The sequence below is a fragment of the Coloeus monedula genome (genome assembly GCF_965178545.1).
Source record: "Coloeus monedula genome assembly, chromosome: 3".
Taxonomy (NCBI): domain Eukaryota; kingdom Metazoa; phylum Chordata; class Aves; order Passeriformes; family Corvidae; genus Coloeus; species Coloeus monedula.
The window spans coordinates 43452794-43473724 of record NC_138783.1 but is presented as its reverse complement, the minus strand read 5'-3'; the positions used below and the strand labels follow the sequence as shown (position 1 = coordinate 43473724).

At 36.3% G+C, this 20931-nt stretch overlaps 1 protein-coding gene across 2 annotated transcripts in view; it reads left to right on the top strand.

Moving 5' to 3' along the window:
* Positions 1-20931, top strand: part of CWF19L2 (CWF19 like cell cycle control factor 2) — a gene marked incomplete at its 5' end in the record, with an annotated part of 65972 nt that overhangs the window by 34641 nt on the left and 10400 nt on the right. For both annotated transcript variants that reach the window (XM_082278005.1, XM_082278004.1), the window contains 3 exons: positions 9125-9250; positions 10505-10642; positions 20027-20239. In XM_082278005.1, the coding sequence (XP_082134131.1) occupies positions 9125-9250; positions 10505-10642; positions 20027-20239 (477 nt within the window). The remainder of the gene's footprint in view (positions 1-9124; positions 9251-10504; positions 10643-20026; positions 20240-20931) is intronic.

Genomic DNA, 20931 nt, shown 5'->3' with positions numbered 1-20931 from the left:
TGTTACGCATTTGAGAATATGTAGGCAAAATATGAGTTATTTCATCATCAAAAATCTCCATTTGAATAACTGAATTTTCTGTGGAAATCCATCAGCCTTTGGTCTAGTATGAATGTTTTTCTACTGAAGAGTATTCAGTGCTTCTGTGAAGCCTCTTAGGCATAGAAGACATCCGTAGAGTAAGACTTGAATTTTGGCAGGCACAGTGTTTCACTTTACAGTAGATATATGGCTGACATGATGCTGCTTTAAAGGAGAAAACGTTTCTTAGGGTACCTGTTGCATCTGTAAGAGTAACAGACTTTAGTCCATTGCTTGTGCATCTCAGATGGAGAAGATTTATAGTGCAAGGAAAAGTTAATTTAGTGAGTCCTATGGCATAAGTAGGGCTCATCTTTTAGTGAAAACCCTCATAGTATTAAGAGCTCCATGTACTTCAAATGCTTCTTCTATTTTTTTTTTATTTATTTAATTTTATTTATTTATTTAATTATTCTTCTTTAGTATAAAAAATAAGGATGATTATGTTTCCAACGCCTCCTATCTGAACACAAATTTTGATGTATTGAAGGTCTGATGTTTACTTTGGATTCCTGAGATGCATTAGACTCCAGACTGAGGGAGAATTCTGTGGAAACTAGCTCAGTATAAATAATATTTTTAAAATTCTTTTTGAAGAACTAACACTGTTTTTCAGGAAAGAAACTGAATAAAACAGCTTGGCTTAAATCTCAAATCCTACTTACCTGAAGTGGGCCTACAGGGAAGCCAGAGAGGGACTTTTTGTTAGGAACTGTAGTGGTAGGACAAGGAGTAATGGGTACAAATTGAAAGAGGTGAAATTTAGGTTAGATATTAGGAAGAATTTTTTTACTGCGAGAGTGGTTGAGGTAGAACACTGTTGCTCAGGGAGGTTGTGGATGCCCCAATCCTGGCAGTGTTCAAGGCCAGGTTGGACAGGGCCTTGAGCAACCCTGGTCTAGTGGGAGGTGTCCCTGCCCATGGCAGGGGGGTTGAGACTAGAGGATCTTTAAGGTCCCTTCCAAACCCTTAGCATTTATGATTCTATAAAATTGCATCCATTGCATCCCATTGTGTATAGTTCTGCACCAGGAGAGACAGGACAGAACATGCTGGATCTTTATCCAGAGAAACAATTTGCAGCACAGTTAGTATCCTGAGACAAGTAAACTGGTAGGAGTAAGTAGCTGAGAGGAATCAGATGTGGAACAAACCTGAAATAATATTCTATTGGTTCTAGTAATGATAATGGGGAGAACAAGAATGTATGTTTATTTTTCATATGTTTTCAAGATTGATCTGTTCACAAATAGCTTAAAAATGACAGTGATTCCTTGGAGAAGGAGACAGTTATCTCAGTAAGGTGGGGTGTGTGTATACATGTGTGTTTGTGTATATGTGTGTATGCATGTAAAATTTAGATAGTGATGAGTACTTCAGAGTAGGAAGTGAAAAAAAGAAGGAAAATAATCAATGCTTCTGATGTCTGGGGTTTTTTTATTTAAAAGGAAACCAAACCATTGCTAAACAAACACAAAAAAGCAAAAGCCAAATCACCCTGAAAATTAACATTCAAAATTGCAGGTGTGCCAGGATGTTTAATTTTAGGTTTGGGAATTGAGACTATAAACACAGATATTTTTCTGCAATGAAAATATTTGGTTGTCAAAATTTACCTGTAATATATTTTCATAACTTTCATTCTGACTTAACTAATGCAGAACCTAAATGCAGCTGTAGTAATGCTTATAGACTTACCATATATAAAGAATCCTTTAAAAATTATTTAAAATTGCTTTGCAGAAAGGTATAGCTGAGATACTTGCATAAAAATTAGAAAGCTGGGGATTAATGATACTCACTAAATGCACAATAAAAATCTCAGATTTTATTTGGAACCTCAGATGGTAGGAAGATACAGCAACAGATGGCTCATGGCCTTTTACTCTCAGATGTTTTCAGCTCATCATAATTTCTGATTCCTGCTGTTCCATCACACTTGAATCTTATCTGCAAGATAGCTGTGCCATCCTTTCTCCAGAAAAAGTTTATGTTTTCCATACAGAGCTGACTTGCTCTGAGTGGAACACGGAATAATGAAGGGGGTATACTTCTGCAGAACAGCTTTCATATCATTAGTACATACTTTTAAGAAATAGTAGGTGTATGCAGTTATTGATTAGTGTGCTTCCTGAACACTCTTGTTGATGTCAGTAAGAGAGGATTATGCAATTTTTTAAGACAAAAACATATTAAGACACAGTGGTTTATTTTCCTGAATGTAATTTATAGGAAATTGGCTTTTGCAATTAAAACCTATTGGAGAAATTGTAGCAGTAACTAAATGATGTAAATGTCTTATCACTTCAATACATGTAAAAAGTATAAAAGGGCAAAATGGCTAAAATGTCTTAAATTTCAAACTGAGAATACAAAAACTTTGAAGTATGCTTTGACACCGGAGACAAAAGCCCTATCTGAGTGCCATGCAGCACTTGTAACTGATGGGGCCCTTTTTTCTGGCTCTGTTTTTCTCCTAACACCGTGTTAAATTTCTACATATTTTTACTGCTGTATTTACCCTTTCACTGTGTTAAATCAGTTGGTAAGATGAAATGGAGATTTGTGGACTTAAGAACCAACATGCTGCAATACTTTCTTTTCTTATGGTGTGAGTATATATGTTTTGTGTCAGATGTTCTTGCTGTAAAAACAAGCCATTACATTTTTTACAAGTTTTCTTACATCTCATACCTGCAGTGGCTCACTGATGAGGATAACCATTTCAAAGCATAGCTAATAATTTAGAGTATCAAACCGAACCTTTAGAGCCTTTTTTAAAGTTGTATTTTCAAAGCTATGTGGCTTTTTGATATCCAGTATTATTTTAAAGTTAGACTTAATTGCTTTAGTTTTCCCCATTACTAAGTGCATCCCTGGACAGACACATTACAGGCTGCTGTAAGTTATACATTACTAGTTCCAGTTTTACTTCCACAGGCTGGCAGTATGACTCTTACTGAATTTGACTTTAGATTTGTGTGTGTCCATTCTACTGAAGAGATGATATTCCGATCACCCTATCTTAAAGATGCTCTAGGAAAATAAGTACTGACTGGAAATAGAAAGACTTCTGCATGCAGGGCTGATCGGAGGCATTAGTTGTAAAGAGGAGATTAATAAGAAGACCAGGTTGCTTATTCTGAGTAAAAATAGTCTAGCCAAAATAACCTTTTTGTAATATAAGAACAAAGAATTGCTGAATTTAAAGGGCAACTGACTTTATATCAATAAGAACAAATGAAGTTTTGTACATTTTGTGTTACTAACCGGTGTCACTCACTGACTGGCAGAAAGAAAGGATAGAGACCTAATCCTTTTCCAGGGTTTGGAACTTTTGGGGTTTTTTTAGTCTCATGCTTTACATACAAACCAAGCACTACCTGATAAAGATTCTCTTCTATAGAATAGTTCATGTCTGTGTTGCAGCCTGCATTAGATTTTCTAATGCTTCTCTTCACTGTTAAACACAAGGGGCCTAATTATGGCAGACCAACTTTCTGATCTTGTAAAACCTTTGTAAAATCCCATTACTATGTTAGCACCTTTTGAACGTGTAATAGTGACTCATTAATATATTTATGAAGTCTTTGTCAAAATACTAAATTTTTAACCTAGTTTTTAGAAGTTTGCTTTTGCTTTCCTTCCTCATGCTGCTGATTCTCTTAGTCTTATCTTTTTTCTGCTGTAAGAAACCCCAGTCAAAGATGCAACATGTATACAATGGACTGCTATGACAGACCTCTGACCATTTTAATTTCATCTTCCTGTGAGATCCAAACCTCAGTCTTGCTATAGAGAATGGCTAACCTACTGATTTTTATAAGCATTATGTTGAAGGTTACAGTGCCATTATTCACAACAAATCTCAGAGTCTGAAGGGGAGCTTAGATACTTGGAAACCTGTTATCTGGGCACTCCAAGTTGGGAATACAGTGACTCCTGAATATGAGACATGATGCCCTTAGGAATAGCCAGCACTGAAGGAGCCCATGCTCTTTCTAGATGGGATTTATTCATCCTTCTGGTAACTGGTGATTATATGTGAGTGCAACCTGAGAACCTAAGAGGGGGGTAACTGGAATGGGAGAAGAAGGAGCAATGGAAGAGAAAGGGAGACAGTGGGTGGAAGAAATAGCTGAGCCTAGCACTCTGAGAAGTGCTAGATATCTTTTAGACGCTTACTGATACTGTAACGTAAGGACAGATTTTTCCAATAGAGGAATAAGACAATATTCAGAGCATTTCCACTTTGCCAAAGACTGTAGGAGAAAGGAAACAGGTGGCATGCTTAATGCAGCATCTGATTTGACAAAGCTAGCAAGGCTTGTTCCTTGCTGAAGACTGTTCCTGAGCTTTGCTATTCCTTCATTACACTGCGCTTGTACCACTTGAATGGAGCTCTCAGTAAACACTTGCAGACAGCTTTCAGTGCATGCAGCATCCAGCTTTTTGTTGGCTCAGTAATTAAAAAAAAAAATTGTTCTTTTCTAGCTCTAGTTGCTCCCTACCCCACAATACACTGACTGTTAAAATGTATTTTATTCCCTTTAGCTATTAGCATTGAAAAACAGTTCTAATTGAGTAGATCTTATCTCAGATACTTGGCCATGATGGCCAGATGATTACTCCATTTGTTCACCTGCTCCACTGTCTGTTCCTCAGATTATGCTGTGCACCTGGTGTGGCAGAGGATTTCCACTTCCACCTGCTGGATTCTGGAACAGGGATAATCTCTGGAGAGTTCAAAAATCTTTTTCGGAGCTGCATCTTAGTTATTTATTTATGTATTTAATTTAAAGCTTTTATCTTTCAAAACCAGACTTGTCTGCTTGTTTTGTTCAGTTGGATGTTAATTGCTATATAGTGGTTTGTACATTTGGTGAGAACAACTGTGTACTTTGCATATTTAATTGGCCTGAAGTAAAAATTCATGTTCCTTAATTAATGGCAACAAACAATTCCTCTCTCATTCTGGAAATACATACTTCTTTTCTTCATTTCAGACTGTAAATTACATTGTTTGTTTAGCAATCATCGCAAGATTCAGGGATAGTGACTGAGCCTCTTCTTCAGTTTCAACTGTAACATTTAACAATAGGTATCATATTTAAAAGACTGTAATATATGTTTTTAAACCCATGTTGTACTTAATAGAAGTATTATTTATCTGATCATAATTACTAATGAGTATTTATTACATCACAATGACCACATTGTGTTACCATATACCATGTCATATATTCACGGAAATGCAAGTGTAAAGAAAATACCAATAGATAGAAAGAGAACATTAAGTAATTATTGCAGTTAGATTGCTATCCACACTCCTTTGAAAAAGTCTGTTACTTCTGTGAGTTGTGGATTTTTCCTGCAAAGGCTCTTTCTCAGTATGGTGTAATTGTTAAAGTGTAGAGGAATTCTGGTTCTTAATATACTTGTGTGAACTTTTCCATTATAGATGTTAGATATATTGTCCCAGAATTCCCAGAATCAGCCTTTGGCACATTTTAAAGCCTTTTATTGTATTGGTCACTTTCCATTATTTTTGTACTGAGACCTATTTAAGGGATATAGTATGTGCTAAAAGATGTGGACATTACATATTGGAATTCTTTTTTGGAAGCTCTAGTGAAAATCATTACTTCATGGCAGCTTACTTAAAAAGCTCCTTTTACTGATATTTCGGTTTAAAGATGATTTCTAAAGTTTATTCTAGTTTTTTTTTCTTTTTTCTTTCAAAAAGTGTTGTTGAATAAAATACAATTAATTAATTTATTATTCAAGTATCACCTTCTGATAATGCTGTAACCACTTGAGCATCTTTTTCTACCAGAAAGCTTTTTGCTTCTGATGTGTTTTGAAATAGCTTTACTAGTTATTGTTGGTAAGATCCTCCTAAAAATCAATTTTTTTCGCGTTAATACAATTAACCGTCTGTTGTTATGCTGTGTTTTTAAGTCGGTTCTATTTAGATAGAGTTTTGAGTTCTGAAGGATGTCTTTACCTCTAATAACATCTTTAATCTTCTGAATAATCATGTTTGGCTTGCATCCATTGGATTCATCTTGGTTCCTAGTATGCATGTGCTGTTAGTGTCTAACATGACTTCACATTAGTCTTCATACTGTCCATAATTATTTTATCCTTTTATCTGCTTCCTTTAATATCTCTTTGAAAAATCACTTCTGTTTTTTTGTACTTTGTATTCTAGAGCTAAAAATTACTCAAATTTTTTGCCTTTTTTTTTTTCCTCTGATATATTAAATCTAAATACATTATGGTCAGTATTACATGCCTTGTGTCAGGACTCTTGGAAATTAGTGAGAAGAAACCTCAAACCATCATAAAGCAAACAAAACCTTGCCAGCTGTAGGGTTCTGACTCAAAGAATTCAGTATGTATTATATCAGCTGCTCCCCTCTCCATTCCCTGTCCCTGTCCTAACTCGTTCCATGGTTCAGATCCAGAAGATACTCTCCTACTGCTTGTGTGTTAGCATGCAGAAATGGGAAGAAAAAAGAAAGTGCAAATGTTGGATCTAACATTTTAGAGCCCTTCTTCAAAGGCAAAGAAAGTCTGACATGTAGAACACCTTGTGAGTTCCATTAACTTTTGGGAAAATAGCAGGCTGCACTTCAATGGCATCTTTTCTGAAGTGCCTGTATTAAGAATTCTAGTGAAGACAATTTTGGGATGGATGTCTTTGGAAGGATCTAGATGGTTGTAAGTTGATATAAGAATCTGGCATTTACTGTTCTTTACAGTTCTTGAAGCACTGCAGTTGTAATGACTGTTGTTTCTAGTGATTTGTGTTTTTTAAAAGTCATGTATCCAATGAGGTTAAAGTTTAGAGACTGGGAATGGAAAAGTTCATAGTTTTTATTGTCTCAGTAACACAGAGGTATGGGAAAGGAGAGACCTGAAGTCAGCATCCTTTTGGAGACTACAGATAGAGGCAGCAGGTAAAAGGAGCTGAATGATTGGAAAGATGCTCCTGACTGAGAAGTTCACATAAACAGGACCCTTCAGAAGTGGTTACTTGGTTGATTATTCACTGAAAACTGTAAAGGGTCTGCTGTGTGGATTTTACTAGTCCTCTTGTGAGAACTTTGTATCCCTACTTGGCCACGTGGGTATGGTTTAGAACAAGCGTGGATACAATATTGCTGCTAGCAAGAATTTTGCTTCTTTCTAAGCCCGTGGGATACTTTTCTCTCTCACGAAGAGATTAGCAGAAGTTCTATAAGCTATGAACACCTGCGACCTTGCAGAGCTTTGTTTATGGTACAGTAGAAAAATATATTGACAATGGATATTTTAGGATTTTAGCCAATCCACGCAGGGGGTGGCTGATCCTTTGTCCAATTAGACTATGAAGAAAAAAGTCTATAAAAGAGTTTGTAAAATCATTAAATAAATCAATCTTGCTGCACAATTCCTGCCTGTTGGATCTTCTCTCCTCTCCTACGGCTGCAGGATACAGTAATAAACAAGGTTGGTTTTTTTCCTCTACAAAAGTCTGTTTCATTTCAGACTAATTAGCAACGCTTTGGGGTTTTGAGTTTTCCCTGTGATATCTATGGTTATGTGTTCAACCTCCCAAATTTGTAAAGTTACCCAAGTTTTAAAGGAACTATGGCGTTTAAGAAGTTTCCTATGATACATTCTTATTGGTGTTAACTTCATCTTTGCTTTCCATATCTGCTGTGAATAAGGTTTTATTGCATAGTGATGACCTGAAAACATGGTCCCCCCCCAGTCTGGCTGTTTGTGTCTCAGCCAGTTGTGACCTTTTAATGATGTGACACGTGTGGGGTGAATACACACAGCCTTTTTCTCCTATTGGGATGAATCACCTTCTCTCCCCCTCCCAACAGGGAGAAAAGCCCTTATGTTGTGAAAAAGTAACAGGTGAGGCATCTACCTGGCTGATGCCAGAAGTAAGTTGTGTTGTATTCTCAGAAAATATCATTATTGTTATTGGAGCCAAAGTGGTGCTGAACATCTTGGTTTGCTTTGCAAAATGAGATTGGCCTTTGGTGTTACAGAAGAGAGAGGTCTGGCTTACCTAGGCAGCTTTTTGGTCCATAACTTCTACCTTCATAGGATTTTTCTTGGAAAAAATGTAATTAAGCTGTTGAAGTATACTTCAGTACCTACAGATTTTACAGACTTTATTTGGGTTTCTGGGACAAGCTTTCCTTAGGCAAGGATGGCAGGTGGAAATCAGTTTGGTAGAAAATAGCTTCAAATTAAGATTAATGAAGTTGTTTATAAGATTTGACAAAGGCTGTCCTAATATCATCTGATTAAGTGGTGACCCCATTATGTGCTCTAATTTAATCAACTGATACACCTAAATATCTGTGGAGTATAATCAGGAAGTGCTCAGGCTTTTAAATTATTTTTTTAAATTTCCCTTAATATTTTAGAAAGTTAAGTACTTACTTTTTGGTAATTTCTGCCTTTTTTCCTGCCCTCTGTGTGTGTATATATATAAAATATATATACAATATATATAAATTATATCTTTATTTAAGTTTGAGAACACCCCTGTGAAGTGGGGGCCCTTTGAAGGACCTTCCAGCTTTTTGGGGGACTGAGATGAGGGTGGTCATCCTCCACACCCCTAGTTGACAAAAGAAGTGGTAATGTGCTGTAGCTTTTCAGATGGTTTTCAGGAATACTGCCTTATAATGATGCTGGTGTATATTAGTTCAGTATTACCTCTTTAAGTCTTCCAGAAGCATTGTGTGTCTTTTGGAGATAAAGCTTTATGAGAAAAAACCAAGAATACGAATTTGGTTCTTTTGGAAAAAAACCTCTGCATTTAACTAACTGAATACTTTTTTCTGTTTGAGTGTGAATAGAATATCTCGCTAAGTTGATACTGTCTACTTTGAATTATAATGAACACACAAAATGTAAAGAATCTGTTACTTAATCTTTAGGATTTTAAACATTTATTTAATGTGGATTAGGTATTTCTTTTGGCTCGTCTGTACCATCTGTTTTAAACACGTCTTAAAACCTGACACAGGCTTCAAGGCGTCAAGAAGATGAACAAGTGGTCCTTGTCAGAACAGATGGAAGTGGAAGGGCATGGCCTGTGACAGGACCAGCAGAGCCACTGGAGCCAAAAGGAGGACGAAGAAAGCAGCAGATGGTAAGTTTTACAAATCTGAGTATTAAACTGCAATTCTTAAATTATTTCGTAGTTTTACTTTTATGATGCCATAATTAATGAGTATCTTATCAGAATGTCAGTAGGTAGTTAAAAAGTTCCCTTCAGAAGATGATTGTAATTAAGTGTTAGAGTACATACTTATTAAGCAATATAATAAGTTTATTTTCAGGTTGTATTTCCCAAGGGATCACTTTAGGGCTTATTTAAATGCACATTCAGGGAAAAGTTATCACAGTCTCTGAGCCAAGTAGTTTATATTACAGAAAGTTATGTAAATAATGAAGATTACCAGAGCTGAATATTTCTGAATTAAGAAAGGTTTTACTGAGATACTCATGTATCAGGGTAAATTTCACTTTTATTCTAATAAAAAATATGGCTGCTGATGATAACAATAATTATGACCTAATCTTTGTAACAAAATGCTTTGGGGAACAATGAGTAGCCTGGAAGCTGGAGCAGTGTTTTATTCTTAGGATAATTGCTTCCAACAGTAAGTATAGTAGCACTTTGATCTTTTTGAGATAAGAGGAGGTATATGAGGATACTACCTCATATTTCTAGCAAGCATGTTCTTGATTAGTAGGACAGATCAGTTTGCAACACTGCTATGGAGAAGTGAAAGGCACAGGAGGGTGAGGATATTGTTGTCATCATCCTGTTTCCATTTTGAAAAATGCTATCCTAGTTTATGTTAATGACCACTCCCTATGCTCCTTCAGAATTTCGTTTAGTCCTGCCCTAAGGAGCATCATTGTTCTCTTGTGCACTCTGTCTAAGATGGCAACATTTCTCAGCAGAGGTACCATATTCACACAAGTTTTCATTACTGTCTGTGATTACTGTGTTTCAGTACTGTCTGTGACTTTACAAAAGCTTTAGAGTTGTGAATAATGAAAATTGCTTCTTAAAATATTTCATTTTTATGAGCTTATTATCTGTTTCAGTGAAGCACTGTACATCTTTCCCGAGTTGTTGCTCTGATACCTTAAGGATATAAAGGATAGAGTGACTTTGGAAAGAGGCTGTGTTTTCATCTAGGCGTACTGATGCAATTGAAGAAAAGGAAAGATGTTCGTCTCCGTAGACAAAATGGAGCTGTTAGCCCAGTTATTTCTGAACTGCTTAGCTTGATTCGTGATTCTTTAAACTTGTTGAAATTGTTAGGGTCTGAATTTTATAACTGATCTTTCTCATTAGGTTAATATTTATTTTTAACGTGTTTGCTTCCAGGTCCCTACTCATGTAGATAAAGAGAGAGTAAGGTATTTTCAGGATGATGATAGTATGAACCTGAAGGATTTGGTCAAAAATGAGAAGATGAGAACAGCAGAGGATCAAAACTCACTGTTCATGCGTATGGCATCAAAGGTAAGGTGTTGTGTGTATGACTTTTTAATTAAGCATGTAATTATTAGAAATATCAGGGAGGATGTGAGGCCTGAGTAAAGGGAAGGCCTGCAGGAAGATGAGAATTGTTTATGGTTATATAATTATGCAGGACTGTCAAAAATAGGGGTCACTGTAAATTGTATATTGTAGAATTTCAAAGTACAAAGCAGGGATTTTTCTACATTGTGGAACATCTGAGCTGGTTCTTAAGATTCACTTTAGAGAGCTCCTGGAGAGACATAAGTATTTTAGTGATGTGAGTTACCTGTCCTATTTTAAATGCTGTCTGAAAGGCATTATGGGTATAAAAGGAATTCAGATGTCTAGTTCAGACACAGGGCTATAGAACTCTCAAATAAAAAAGAAGAGATCCCATTATAGGTATTGAGGCAATAAATTCAGATGAAAGACAGGGTTGATGAATGCAAATGTTGGTAATCGTGAAGCTGTGACTGTACATATACAAGAGGCTGTCGATGCTTGATTTGAGAGTCATTGTGAGTCTGCAAACATCATCTCAGGCTGGTGTGATTAAAAGGAGAAGCAGAACTTTGGAGGTTATGAAAAGGGAGAATTTAGGAACATTTTAAAGCATGTAGTGAGCACATGGTGCACCCATATCTTGAATACTACCCAAGCTGGTAAAGCATACCCTGTAATCAGAGGCACAGAGTGTTGGCCATTTGAAGAAAACCTAAGTAAACAAAAGTTCTTCAGCTTGGGGGGGTGAGTGGATGGGTAGGGGAAAGCAGCTGCTAAACTAGAACAATTAGCATAAAAGTTGAATAGAATACAACTATTTTTGTTTCTCATATGGGAAATGGCCACAGAACAAAGTTTAACATGAAGGAGTGGTTTGGGATTTTTTTTCAGTGAAGAAGGAGATTGTAGAACTTGTGTTGTAGATCATGAAATGCTGTGGAGGCCTTAATTGTGAGTGGGAGCAAAAAAAGATACAGCAACTTAGTGAAATACATTTTCGCTGTTAAATATTAAATAGGGAGATCTAGATAGGTTTTGGCTCAGGATTTCCACAGTAAATGCTGAGAGCCGCATATGTGTAGCAGAAGAGTCAGTTCTATGAGCTTTCCCCCATGCATTTTAGCCATTTCTGGAGACTGATTTTGCAACATAAAATGATCACACTGGGTGAGAAAGCAACTGGGTTTAGTATGTTTCATTCTAAAGCCTTTTTTCCTTTTTTCCCCCCTTGTTTAGTTTTTGGTTTTGTTTTCTTGTTTTGTTTTTGTTTATTTTTTAAAGGTTAGAATTTATTAATAGTGTTGCAAGAATGTATTGTATTTCCTAGCCTATGCAAATACTTTATTTTAGTTTTGGAAGGCTCTGAATTCCTACTGATTTCAGTGAGCTTTGGATCAGATGCTATGTAACGTGTTTCTTTTATGTTACTGGTCAAAGATGTACTACATCACATTATTTTATTAGAGCAGGCTTCTTGAATCAATACTTAGCTCTTGACTAACCTTCTAAGATGGAGCCATATTATTTATTTGCTGGCTAAGTCTATTGGAGCATGTGCTCAAAGTAGATATTTTGTCAAAGACATTACTGTTGCAATGGCCAAATTTTAATTCATGGTACTGTAGTCCTTCAGTGCCATGCAATGGCACATTTAGGTTTTGAAGGTACTTTTGTTTGGTTTTCATAGAAAGAAGTATCTCAGATGCCAATTCTTCTTCTCTGTTAAGATCTAAAATGCTTTTGGTAGTTTCTGTACAGGTGATTCCCAGATCCCGTCACTACAAAATGTGATGGTCTTCCCCAGATGGTGATTGTTTCTTAATCTTAAATTAAGAAACTGGTCCTAGGCCTCCCTGAGGTTTCCGTGTCTTTCCATGTCTGTAGAATGTATTCTTATTCACAGCACAAGATCAGTATTACCACTGAACTGTTGGCAGCAGTCTGAAAAATTTGGGCATGATCTCAGGTATTCTAGATGATTATTTATGTACTTTATAAACCTATACTACATGGAGTATCTGCATTATGATCTGGGGCTCAGAAAGATAGATAGTCTTCAAAATTCTTTCATCTTTCCTCAGTGGATTCAGCAAGTGTTTTATTCTAGCAGGAAGTCTAGAAAACAAACCTCATTTGCCAGTTTTAGTTTGATAACATAGTACACATTTGACACATACCAATTACTTTCTCCTTCTGCCTTCATTTGAGAAATGGAAGAATTATCCACAAAAATTCTGTTGTATTGCAGAAGAGTGGTGGGAGGAAACTGCTGCAGGTCTACAAATGATATCCTACCTAGGATGGGAGAAGAGAGATCCTGTCCATTAAATTCTGTTCAATAATTTTGTTCATCTAATCACTGGGAATTGCCTAGGACACTATTGTTTCCTTCATGGATTTTCCCAGGGCTTTTATCACTTTCCCAGACTATGCCCAAAAGAAACTTCCAGCCGCACGGCTGTTGAGGATGGAGGAAATAGCTGCTCTCAAAAATGGGAACAGAATGAGAAAACAGCATGTTTTCTGGCTTTTACACAGCTGAATGCTCTGCTCTAGATCAGTGTTACTTTCCTGATATTTAGTGCTTTAATGATATTTCAAATGAAATACAAGCTAGTTGTTATTGAAGATAATAACATAATTGCAGTTTTGTAGAGAAAGATGGGGATGTTGAAGTAGAAGGGTATAATTCATGAAGGGATTTATTTTCTTAAATAGGACTTGGAAGAAATAGTGGTATGTAGACCCAAAATCTCTCTTCATGAAACCTCTGTCTAATCCCATTGGCACGGGAAAGTCTGTATGCTATCTCATGCCAGACTTCCACTCAGATCGACAGACTAAACATCTGTAGTATTCAAGCTGTACTCGTCCCACCTGTCCTTTTCTCAAGAATTCAGTGAGATGAGATGAGATGGAGAGAATTTGCCATCTTCTTGCTATTTGTTTACCTGTTTAGTCTTTGTTTTAAATTTAGATTCTGACTTTTTATTGCCCTCTTGTCCATTCTTATTTTTCTAGTCATGGTTCTAAGAAAACCCTGCTGTACTTGACGCTTTTACCTCCTGTTGCCCTTTGGCCTCTGTTTGGAGGTGGCTGATGTGGATGTCACTTATCTCAGCACAGCAGTTTGGAATGCTGCCTTTCCCACAGCCATCCCATGCATGCTATTATGTCAAATGTATGCATATTGTGAAAAACGCCCAAATCTTTAATTTACAGTGCTGAAAAAAAGCTTTTTAAAAACCCAAACACTAATCTTTTTGATATATGGAAAAAAAGCAGGCCTAGAGTTTGATTTGTTCATGTTTCACTGTTATGTCTCAAGGTAAAAAACACCCATTTAAATCACTATTTCTACTTTTTACTTTCTTCACCTTTGAAAGTGATTTTGGTTCTCACTGTTGTAGAAGCATGACTTTAGGGTACAAAAAAGTAACAAAACATTTGAAAACTGTTTTTTTTCCTGACAGTTTTAGAGTACAAAATATGTGTGAAGTCTAGGTTTTCACCACTGATAGCTTTAAGTACCCTGTCTGTAGTTTCTTCAGCCCTTGACTGTTGTAAGTGGTTCAATTTTCCCAAATTCATGCTGTTAAGACTTATGTAATCCTTTCACTTATGTCAATAGACACTTGTGGGTGTTTAGAGACTGATTCCTAGAACATTACCTCAAGAGCAATTACCTTGTATTTATATATATTAATTCTACTAAGGCGTTTTTTTTCCCCTTTTTATGTTTTACTTAGAGAAAATGAGAAAAATTAATTTCTGTTGTTCATCAGGACATTTTAATTTTGGCCCTAAACTAATTTTATTTTAAAATATGTGCAGTAATTCCTAACAGGAATTTCAGCAGTGAAAAATAAAATGCTTTATTAGTAATGTTGACCTTCCTTTATGGATTTAGCCAAGAAGTATGCTGGTATTATAGGTTTGGAAAAAGGAAATTTGCATGTTGCCTTTCCTTGCTTCTGTAAAAGTCTGTAAAATGGAAAATTGCTTTCAGCCTTATCATTTTTACTTGCTGTGCAAATCTACCTGTTCACATTTTTGCAATTCCATCATCATAAACCAAAATAAATAGTCTAGAAAAACCTTAGAAGCTAACGTAAAAAATACAAAATGTTGTTGCTGCTGCTACTATTATGTAACAAACCTTTTCCTTCTCTTTCTTCACATGGTGAAGCAATTTTAGCACAATATTTAATAGACATGATAAAGCCAGCAAAGCTCTGGTGCCCTGTCGCTTTTTACATTTACTTAAAGATCCTCTGCATGGTTTGCTGTAAAAAACTAATGTGAAAACCCAAGAGAAATAATCTCCAGCACCTTGTTCTGCTACATTTCAGTGCAATGCACTAAACATCCTTTTGTGTATATTGTGTGGACACAAAGTTAAGGCTGTTTCTGCATGTGGAAACAAATCAACAACAGTAACAGCTGGATGAGGGAAGAAAACCTGGGAACAGTAAGAACTCTGTAGATGCAGCCCATACTAAATGACTGCATAAGCATTTAGCATTCTTCCAGAATTAGGTTAAAATGACAAGATATATTGGAAATGAAGACTTATGCAGGACAGTTTTTCCTAGACATTAAAATTATGGCCAGGGATAACTGTAAAGTGAAATGCTAATCACACTTTTAACAGCAGAATTCTGTGGCTGAAGGTATTCTGTTTGGTTTACATTTCATGTCAGTGACTTGTATATAAAGTTTTATCTGTCCTAATAACTAATTCTAGCAAAATCTACAGTTTTCATTTCAAATAGCAGAAACAAAAAGGAGGCTGGTCCCTAGCCATTGAGCAGTCCTCTGTCATCAGCTTTTTGCTTGACTTCTGCTGCTCAAAGCTAATCCTGAACTACCTTGCTCACCGACATGATGGGTGATCTTTTCCTGTTAGTGACAGAGGCCTTAAAAACGCCCTGTGCATTGATACCTTAAAATCCTTTGATACTATGTGTTTAAATATATTCTTTAATTCAGTGTGATGATAGGTTTTGAAAATGCCTATTTGCTAAATTATATGATGAATTAAACCTACAAATTCAAATGTCTGTGTTCATAGGGAGACTGGAATTGTCATAAGGTTTACATGATAAAATTCTGCCTTTGTTTGGCTTAAGCAAATACTATTTGTGATCAGAAAGACTTTTAGGAGGTGATTTTGTTGTTCAGAATAGGTGCTAAATGCTGAATAAATTTAAATGTGATGAGATGTATTCCTGTGTCACTCAGGTTTGTATTCTAAAATAATAGATTATTCTTCTTTGCAGCTTCCTAAAATATATTATGATACAACATTCCACAAATATTAACTCTGTCATTTAAAGTTGAAGACGTCAGTGTTGCCATGACAATTTAAACCCAAACTGATACATTTTATACAATCTATAGACTTTTTTTTCCAGAAATTTTTCAAGCAGATGCACTTTTATTAGCTTACATGGAAGTAACTCTGGCTATGATTGTGTTAGCAAGGAAACAGGAAAAGCAGAAGTTCAATAGTTGCATACAAAATGGAACAAGAAAATAAGCAGAAAAGAAACAGTACAAAGAAGCTGAAAATAACCCACACTGGAACCATGCAGGTGTCTTTTTTTTCCTCTGCTAATTGTGTTTAATAGAATTTCCCATTTCATCATCAAACTTTGAAGGAAATTTGAGGAGGGGAAAAAAGTATACTTGAGGTATTAAATATAATCTCTTCTCATTAGGAGTTCTGTCTCTTAAGGTTTCCTTTCAGTATCACAAAGATACTAAATTCTCTAGTGGGGCTTTTTATTCCAAAGGGCCACCCAAAAAGCAAGTAATAGCAGCAGAGGGAGCAATAGGAGGCACAATGTGCAGCACACTTGAGATGGAGTGTGTAGGAAGCCAGGAGTGTATAAGACTCCAAGGGTTTTACTGTGGAATAAGAAAACCAGAACTGGTTTAAAATTAAGCTATGTGATACAGTTCCAGTGGTCTGAACATAGGTTGGCAGAAAAATGTGGCTGACCCTGGAGTGGACCTTGCACAGATTTGCAAGAGTTACTTCAGGAAGTAGCCCCATGCCAAGGTGCCTGATGGCTTCACTAACATAACAAATTAAAAAGGGCATCAATTACTTTGTAAACAGAATGTTATATAATGAAATTATTCATGTTATATATTCATATTATTCATGGTAATTATCATGATAAGAATTTAATCAGAAAATACAACACTGTAATTTTTCCCTCTCTCAAATAATTCTAATTTATGCATAGTCAGATGCTGATTTCTTTCTAAATTCCTGTGCTGAATGGTTAGAGATCTCACTCCTTTTCTTGGGTTTCAGCCACATTTGCACTGTATTTGAGCTATCCACATGAGAGCCCAGAGGGCTCCTGAGAGAAGTTTGAATGCCTTCCCTTACTGCTCTTTAAATGTTTGTGCATTACAGGCCTCTCTTGGCCAGGGCAAGCACAGCTGTGATTCTTCTCTGTTGGTTAAACCAAAGCTGCATCCTGGTTGTGGAAAATCAGATGGACGTAGAAATGACACAGTTGCACAGTTATGCTGTGAGATGTGGGAGGCCATGTCATTTTGCCTGGTGCTAAGAGTCCTAAAGCTGCCTTTCTGTCCTCTGGTCAAACAGTGCTTGTCAAAAGAAAAGGGAAAGCTGGAAAAAAGAGGGTGTATATGAAGGAAGAATGTGGCAGATAAGCCCAGAATAAAGAAAAGTGAAGTAGGAAAAAGAAGACTGGGGACTGTAGAAGTGATCTGTCTTATGAGTATTAGCACAGTTCTGGGCTTTGGTCAGTATCTGGCAGAAACAAGGACTTCAGGTGCATTGCCTTTATAGATACCCGAATTTCCTTTATTAGCTTTACGTAATTCAATGATGTTTTGTAGGACATCCCAACTTTAAACTGATAGATCAAAATGACTTCCTATTTTTTTCTGATCTCTGTGCAGCACCTGAGCAGCAAGGGCGATACCAAACAGTATCAATCATGGCAAGGGATCTAAATACACAACTTCCAAAATGCATTGGCTTTCGTGTTTAGCAGGTGTGATGCCGCATCTATGATGCAGAACAGCAGCTTTCCAGCAACTCTAATACATCAGCATAGCTCCTTCTTTGGATGTGTACCAGCTCTGTCTTTTGTATGAAAGATTATATGTATGAAAGAAATTGGTATTTAATTGATTACTTGCTTTCCTTCTGGCATTTTAGAGAATGATTTCTTTTTGTTCTTTCAATTCCCCTTTAGCTTCTTTTGAGAGATTTAGTTGTAGCTGAATAATGCAACTGGCAGAACTCATTGGGCACCTTATTGTACAAATAGAAGTGTAAATGTTTTAAAAGAGGGATGGAGCACCTCCCCTATGAAGACAGGCTGACAGAGTTGTGGTTGTTGAGCCTGGAGAAGAGAAGGCTCCAGGGAGACCTTATAGCACCTTCCAGTACCTAAAGGGGGATTAGAAAAGAGAGGGAGAACAACTTTTCACACAGGCAGATATAACAAGGGGTAATGGCCCCAAACAATAAGAGGGTAGATTTAGTTTAGTTATTTGGAAGAAATTCCTTGCTTTGTGGGAAATCAGGCACTGGAACAGATTACTCAGAGAAGTTGTGGATGCCCCATCCTTGGAGTGTCCAAGACCAGGCTGGATGGGGCCCTGAGCAGCTTGGCTTGGTGGAAGGTGATCTTTAAAGTCTCTTTCAACCTAAACCATTCAATGGTTCTATGATCTGTTGGTCATGACTGTGCCAGAAGAAACAAAATCCGGGTTTTAGACAGCACCTACTTTATAAAAGTTGGCTACTTTGTATGTAAGAATTTTGCTTTGGGTCCCAGATGTCATGTTGTATACCATTTTATCCATGTTGAAGAGAGGCATCTTCCAGGCTGTTTAATAATGTGAATATTTATTCTATCACAAGGGACTCTGTGGAGTATTTTGAAAAGTATTACTACGTAAAAGAGGTTGTGTGTAACAAACCAGGAATTTCCATGACTACTTCTAAGAGCAAGCAGAGCAAAGTAGTAATGGTATTCTGTGCTATGCGTGATACTCCTGATAACCAAAGTTGGTGATTTCCACTCTTCCTTTCCTTTCTAGTCTGCCAGCTGTCATGTTTCCTGTGTATTTCCATTCTCGTGGCAGAATTTTTATTTAAAAAAAACCCAGACTTTATGTTTAGTTATAACAAAATACTGCTATTCTTTAAGCAGTGCTTTGGCTGCAGGTCTGACTTTACCTTTTTAATGCTTATGACAGAAGAACAGAGACTTGATTTTAGACACCCAAACCACTAAATATTTTTTCTGAATCTCAGGAATCTCCTTTTTCTGTTAAATATAGAATTACAGCGTTACAGTAAGACAGAAAAAGAATGGAGTTGGACTCTTGAACTGTTGATTTTAGTCTGCAGTGCCTTCCAGTAGGAAATGTACATAAACAGTTAAGTGTATTATAGCTAAATAAAGGAATATTAAGGAGGCTCCTCCTCAGTTGTTTGATAAGGAAAGTACTGAGCATATTTAAAATAAGATATTGATCTGTGTTAGAGAACTGCAGTATTTGGTAAAAGTGAGAGCTGTTGTCTTTTTTGGGGAAAGTTACTTATGTACTCTACAAAAAAAAAATCTTCCTTCTTTTTCTTTTTTTTAAATATCAGAGTATCTACACTAACTATGCCTGGGATATTTGGAAGAATTTCTTTAATTTGGAGACTGTGCTTCAGTTATGATAGCATGCCTTCCAAATGCCTTCAGTTAACAGTAGTCCTTTGCTAAGGCTACCCTAGTCAGTATCCTAAAATATATTAAGATCTGTTGTGGAGTGCAACAGGTGCACTGAGAAAGACTTAGGACTGAAGGCAAAGACTGTTCTCTTCCCAAAATGGCTGAGTCCTATTCACTTGGTAAGAATAACTGTTGCGTTTTTTCACAGAATGTGAATATGAAGTGCAGAGTCATGGTCTAGGTATTTCACAAAAGATGATTTAATAGTAGTTGTAATAAGAGAGGAGGAGGAGAAGGGAGAGGATAAAATATATGCTATAAATGATATATAAAATTGTGCATCTATTTAAAAATAGCTGAAGTTATATCAAGATAATATTGAAATACCTAGCCCTTAATTTGAAACGGAATATAGTAATATACTCTTCTCACTGCTGTCACATATCTATATTTTAATATCTGTGCTAAGATTGTGTATGACTGCTCTCAGGAGAGGCACCTGATGATTCCATCTGCAGCAGATGCCATGTGAAAGGAAGAAATGCTATTGCTTATGTATACTTTATGCTTTTCTCAATGAAGAGTACTACAAAGAGCTAAGTAATTTTTCTTGGTACTTTATAAATATGTGCAATTTTTCTGTATATCTTTTCAGCTCATGGAAAAAACTGACAGAGAGTACTACACTCTGGATGACATGTTTGTTTCCAAAGCAGCCAAGAGAGCGCACAGTGGGGAAGAGGAAGAAGTACAACGAAGAAAAGCAATCCGTGAGCACCAGCAACTTGCTGCACGCATGGAAAAGTGCCCCTACTGCTTTGATAGCAGTGAACTTTCTAAACATCTTATTATTGCAATTGGCACCAAGGTAAGAAAATGGCAATTTAACACAAATGTAGAAATAAAGAAGAAATGATGTTAGAGTGCTTAAAATTAGGAACGAAATTGCTTCTATGGAAGGATTTATTGTTCTGTATCTTACTTTGCTTGCCCTTTCAGTTGATTCCACCAATTTGTCAAGGGTGAGGAAGAAAAAGATATAAATCTGTCATGAATTTTAAAGCTAATCTTTGATGTCAGGACTTCACATTCGCAGAAGACAGGAGTAATAATGAAAGATCTCAGTGCAGAGATTAGACTGTAGGTGGATTTGTGGAATACTAAATCACACTTCACTGGAGGAAATTTGAACTGGTGAAGAACTGTATCTGATATCAAAGAAAATTAGGTGGAGGATTCAACTTTTAAGCTTAAAATCCTTTGAAATAGACAAAAGTTTGGTTTGGAAACCTTTCTGCTTCTGTTAATGCTTTTTAAAGTTGCATAAATGTTTGGATTTTTATAATATCTGAAATACTTCAATACAGCCTTTTTTGTCATTTTTTCTCTACAGTTTTCATTTATTATTGATGTTTTTATTTGATCTGAAACTATAGGTGAAGGAGTTAGGTGCATAGATATGTATTAAGGTACATCGCATTCCTTTTTTTTAGAGATTATATATATATAAAAATCAATACAGGTGTATATCTGTGTGTATATGTGTGTGTATAATCTGTG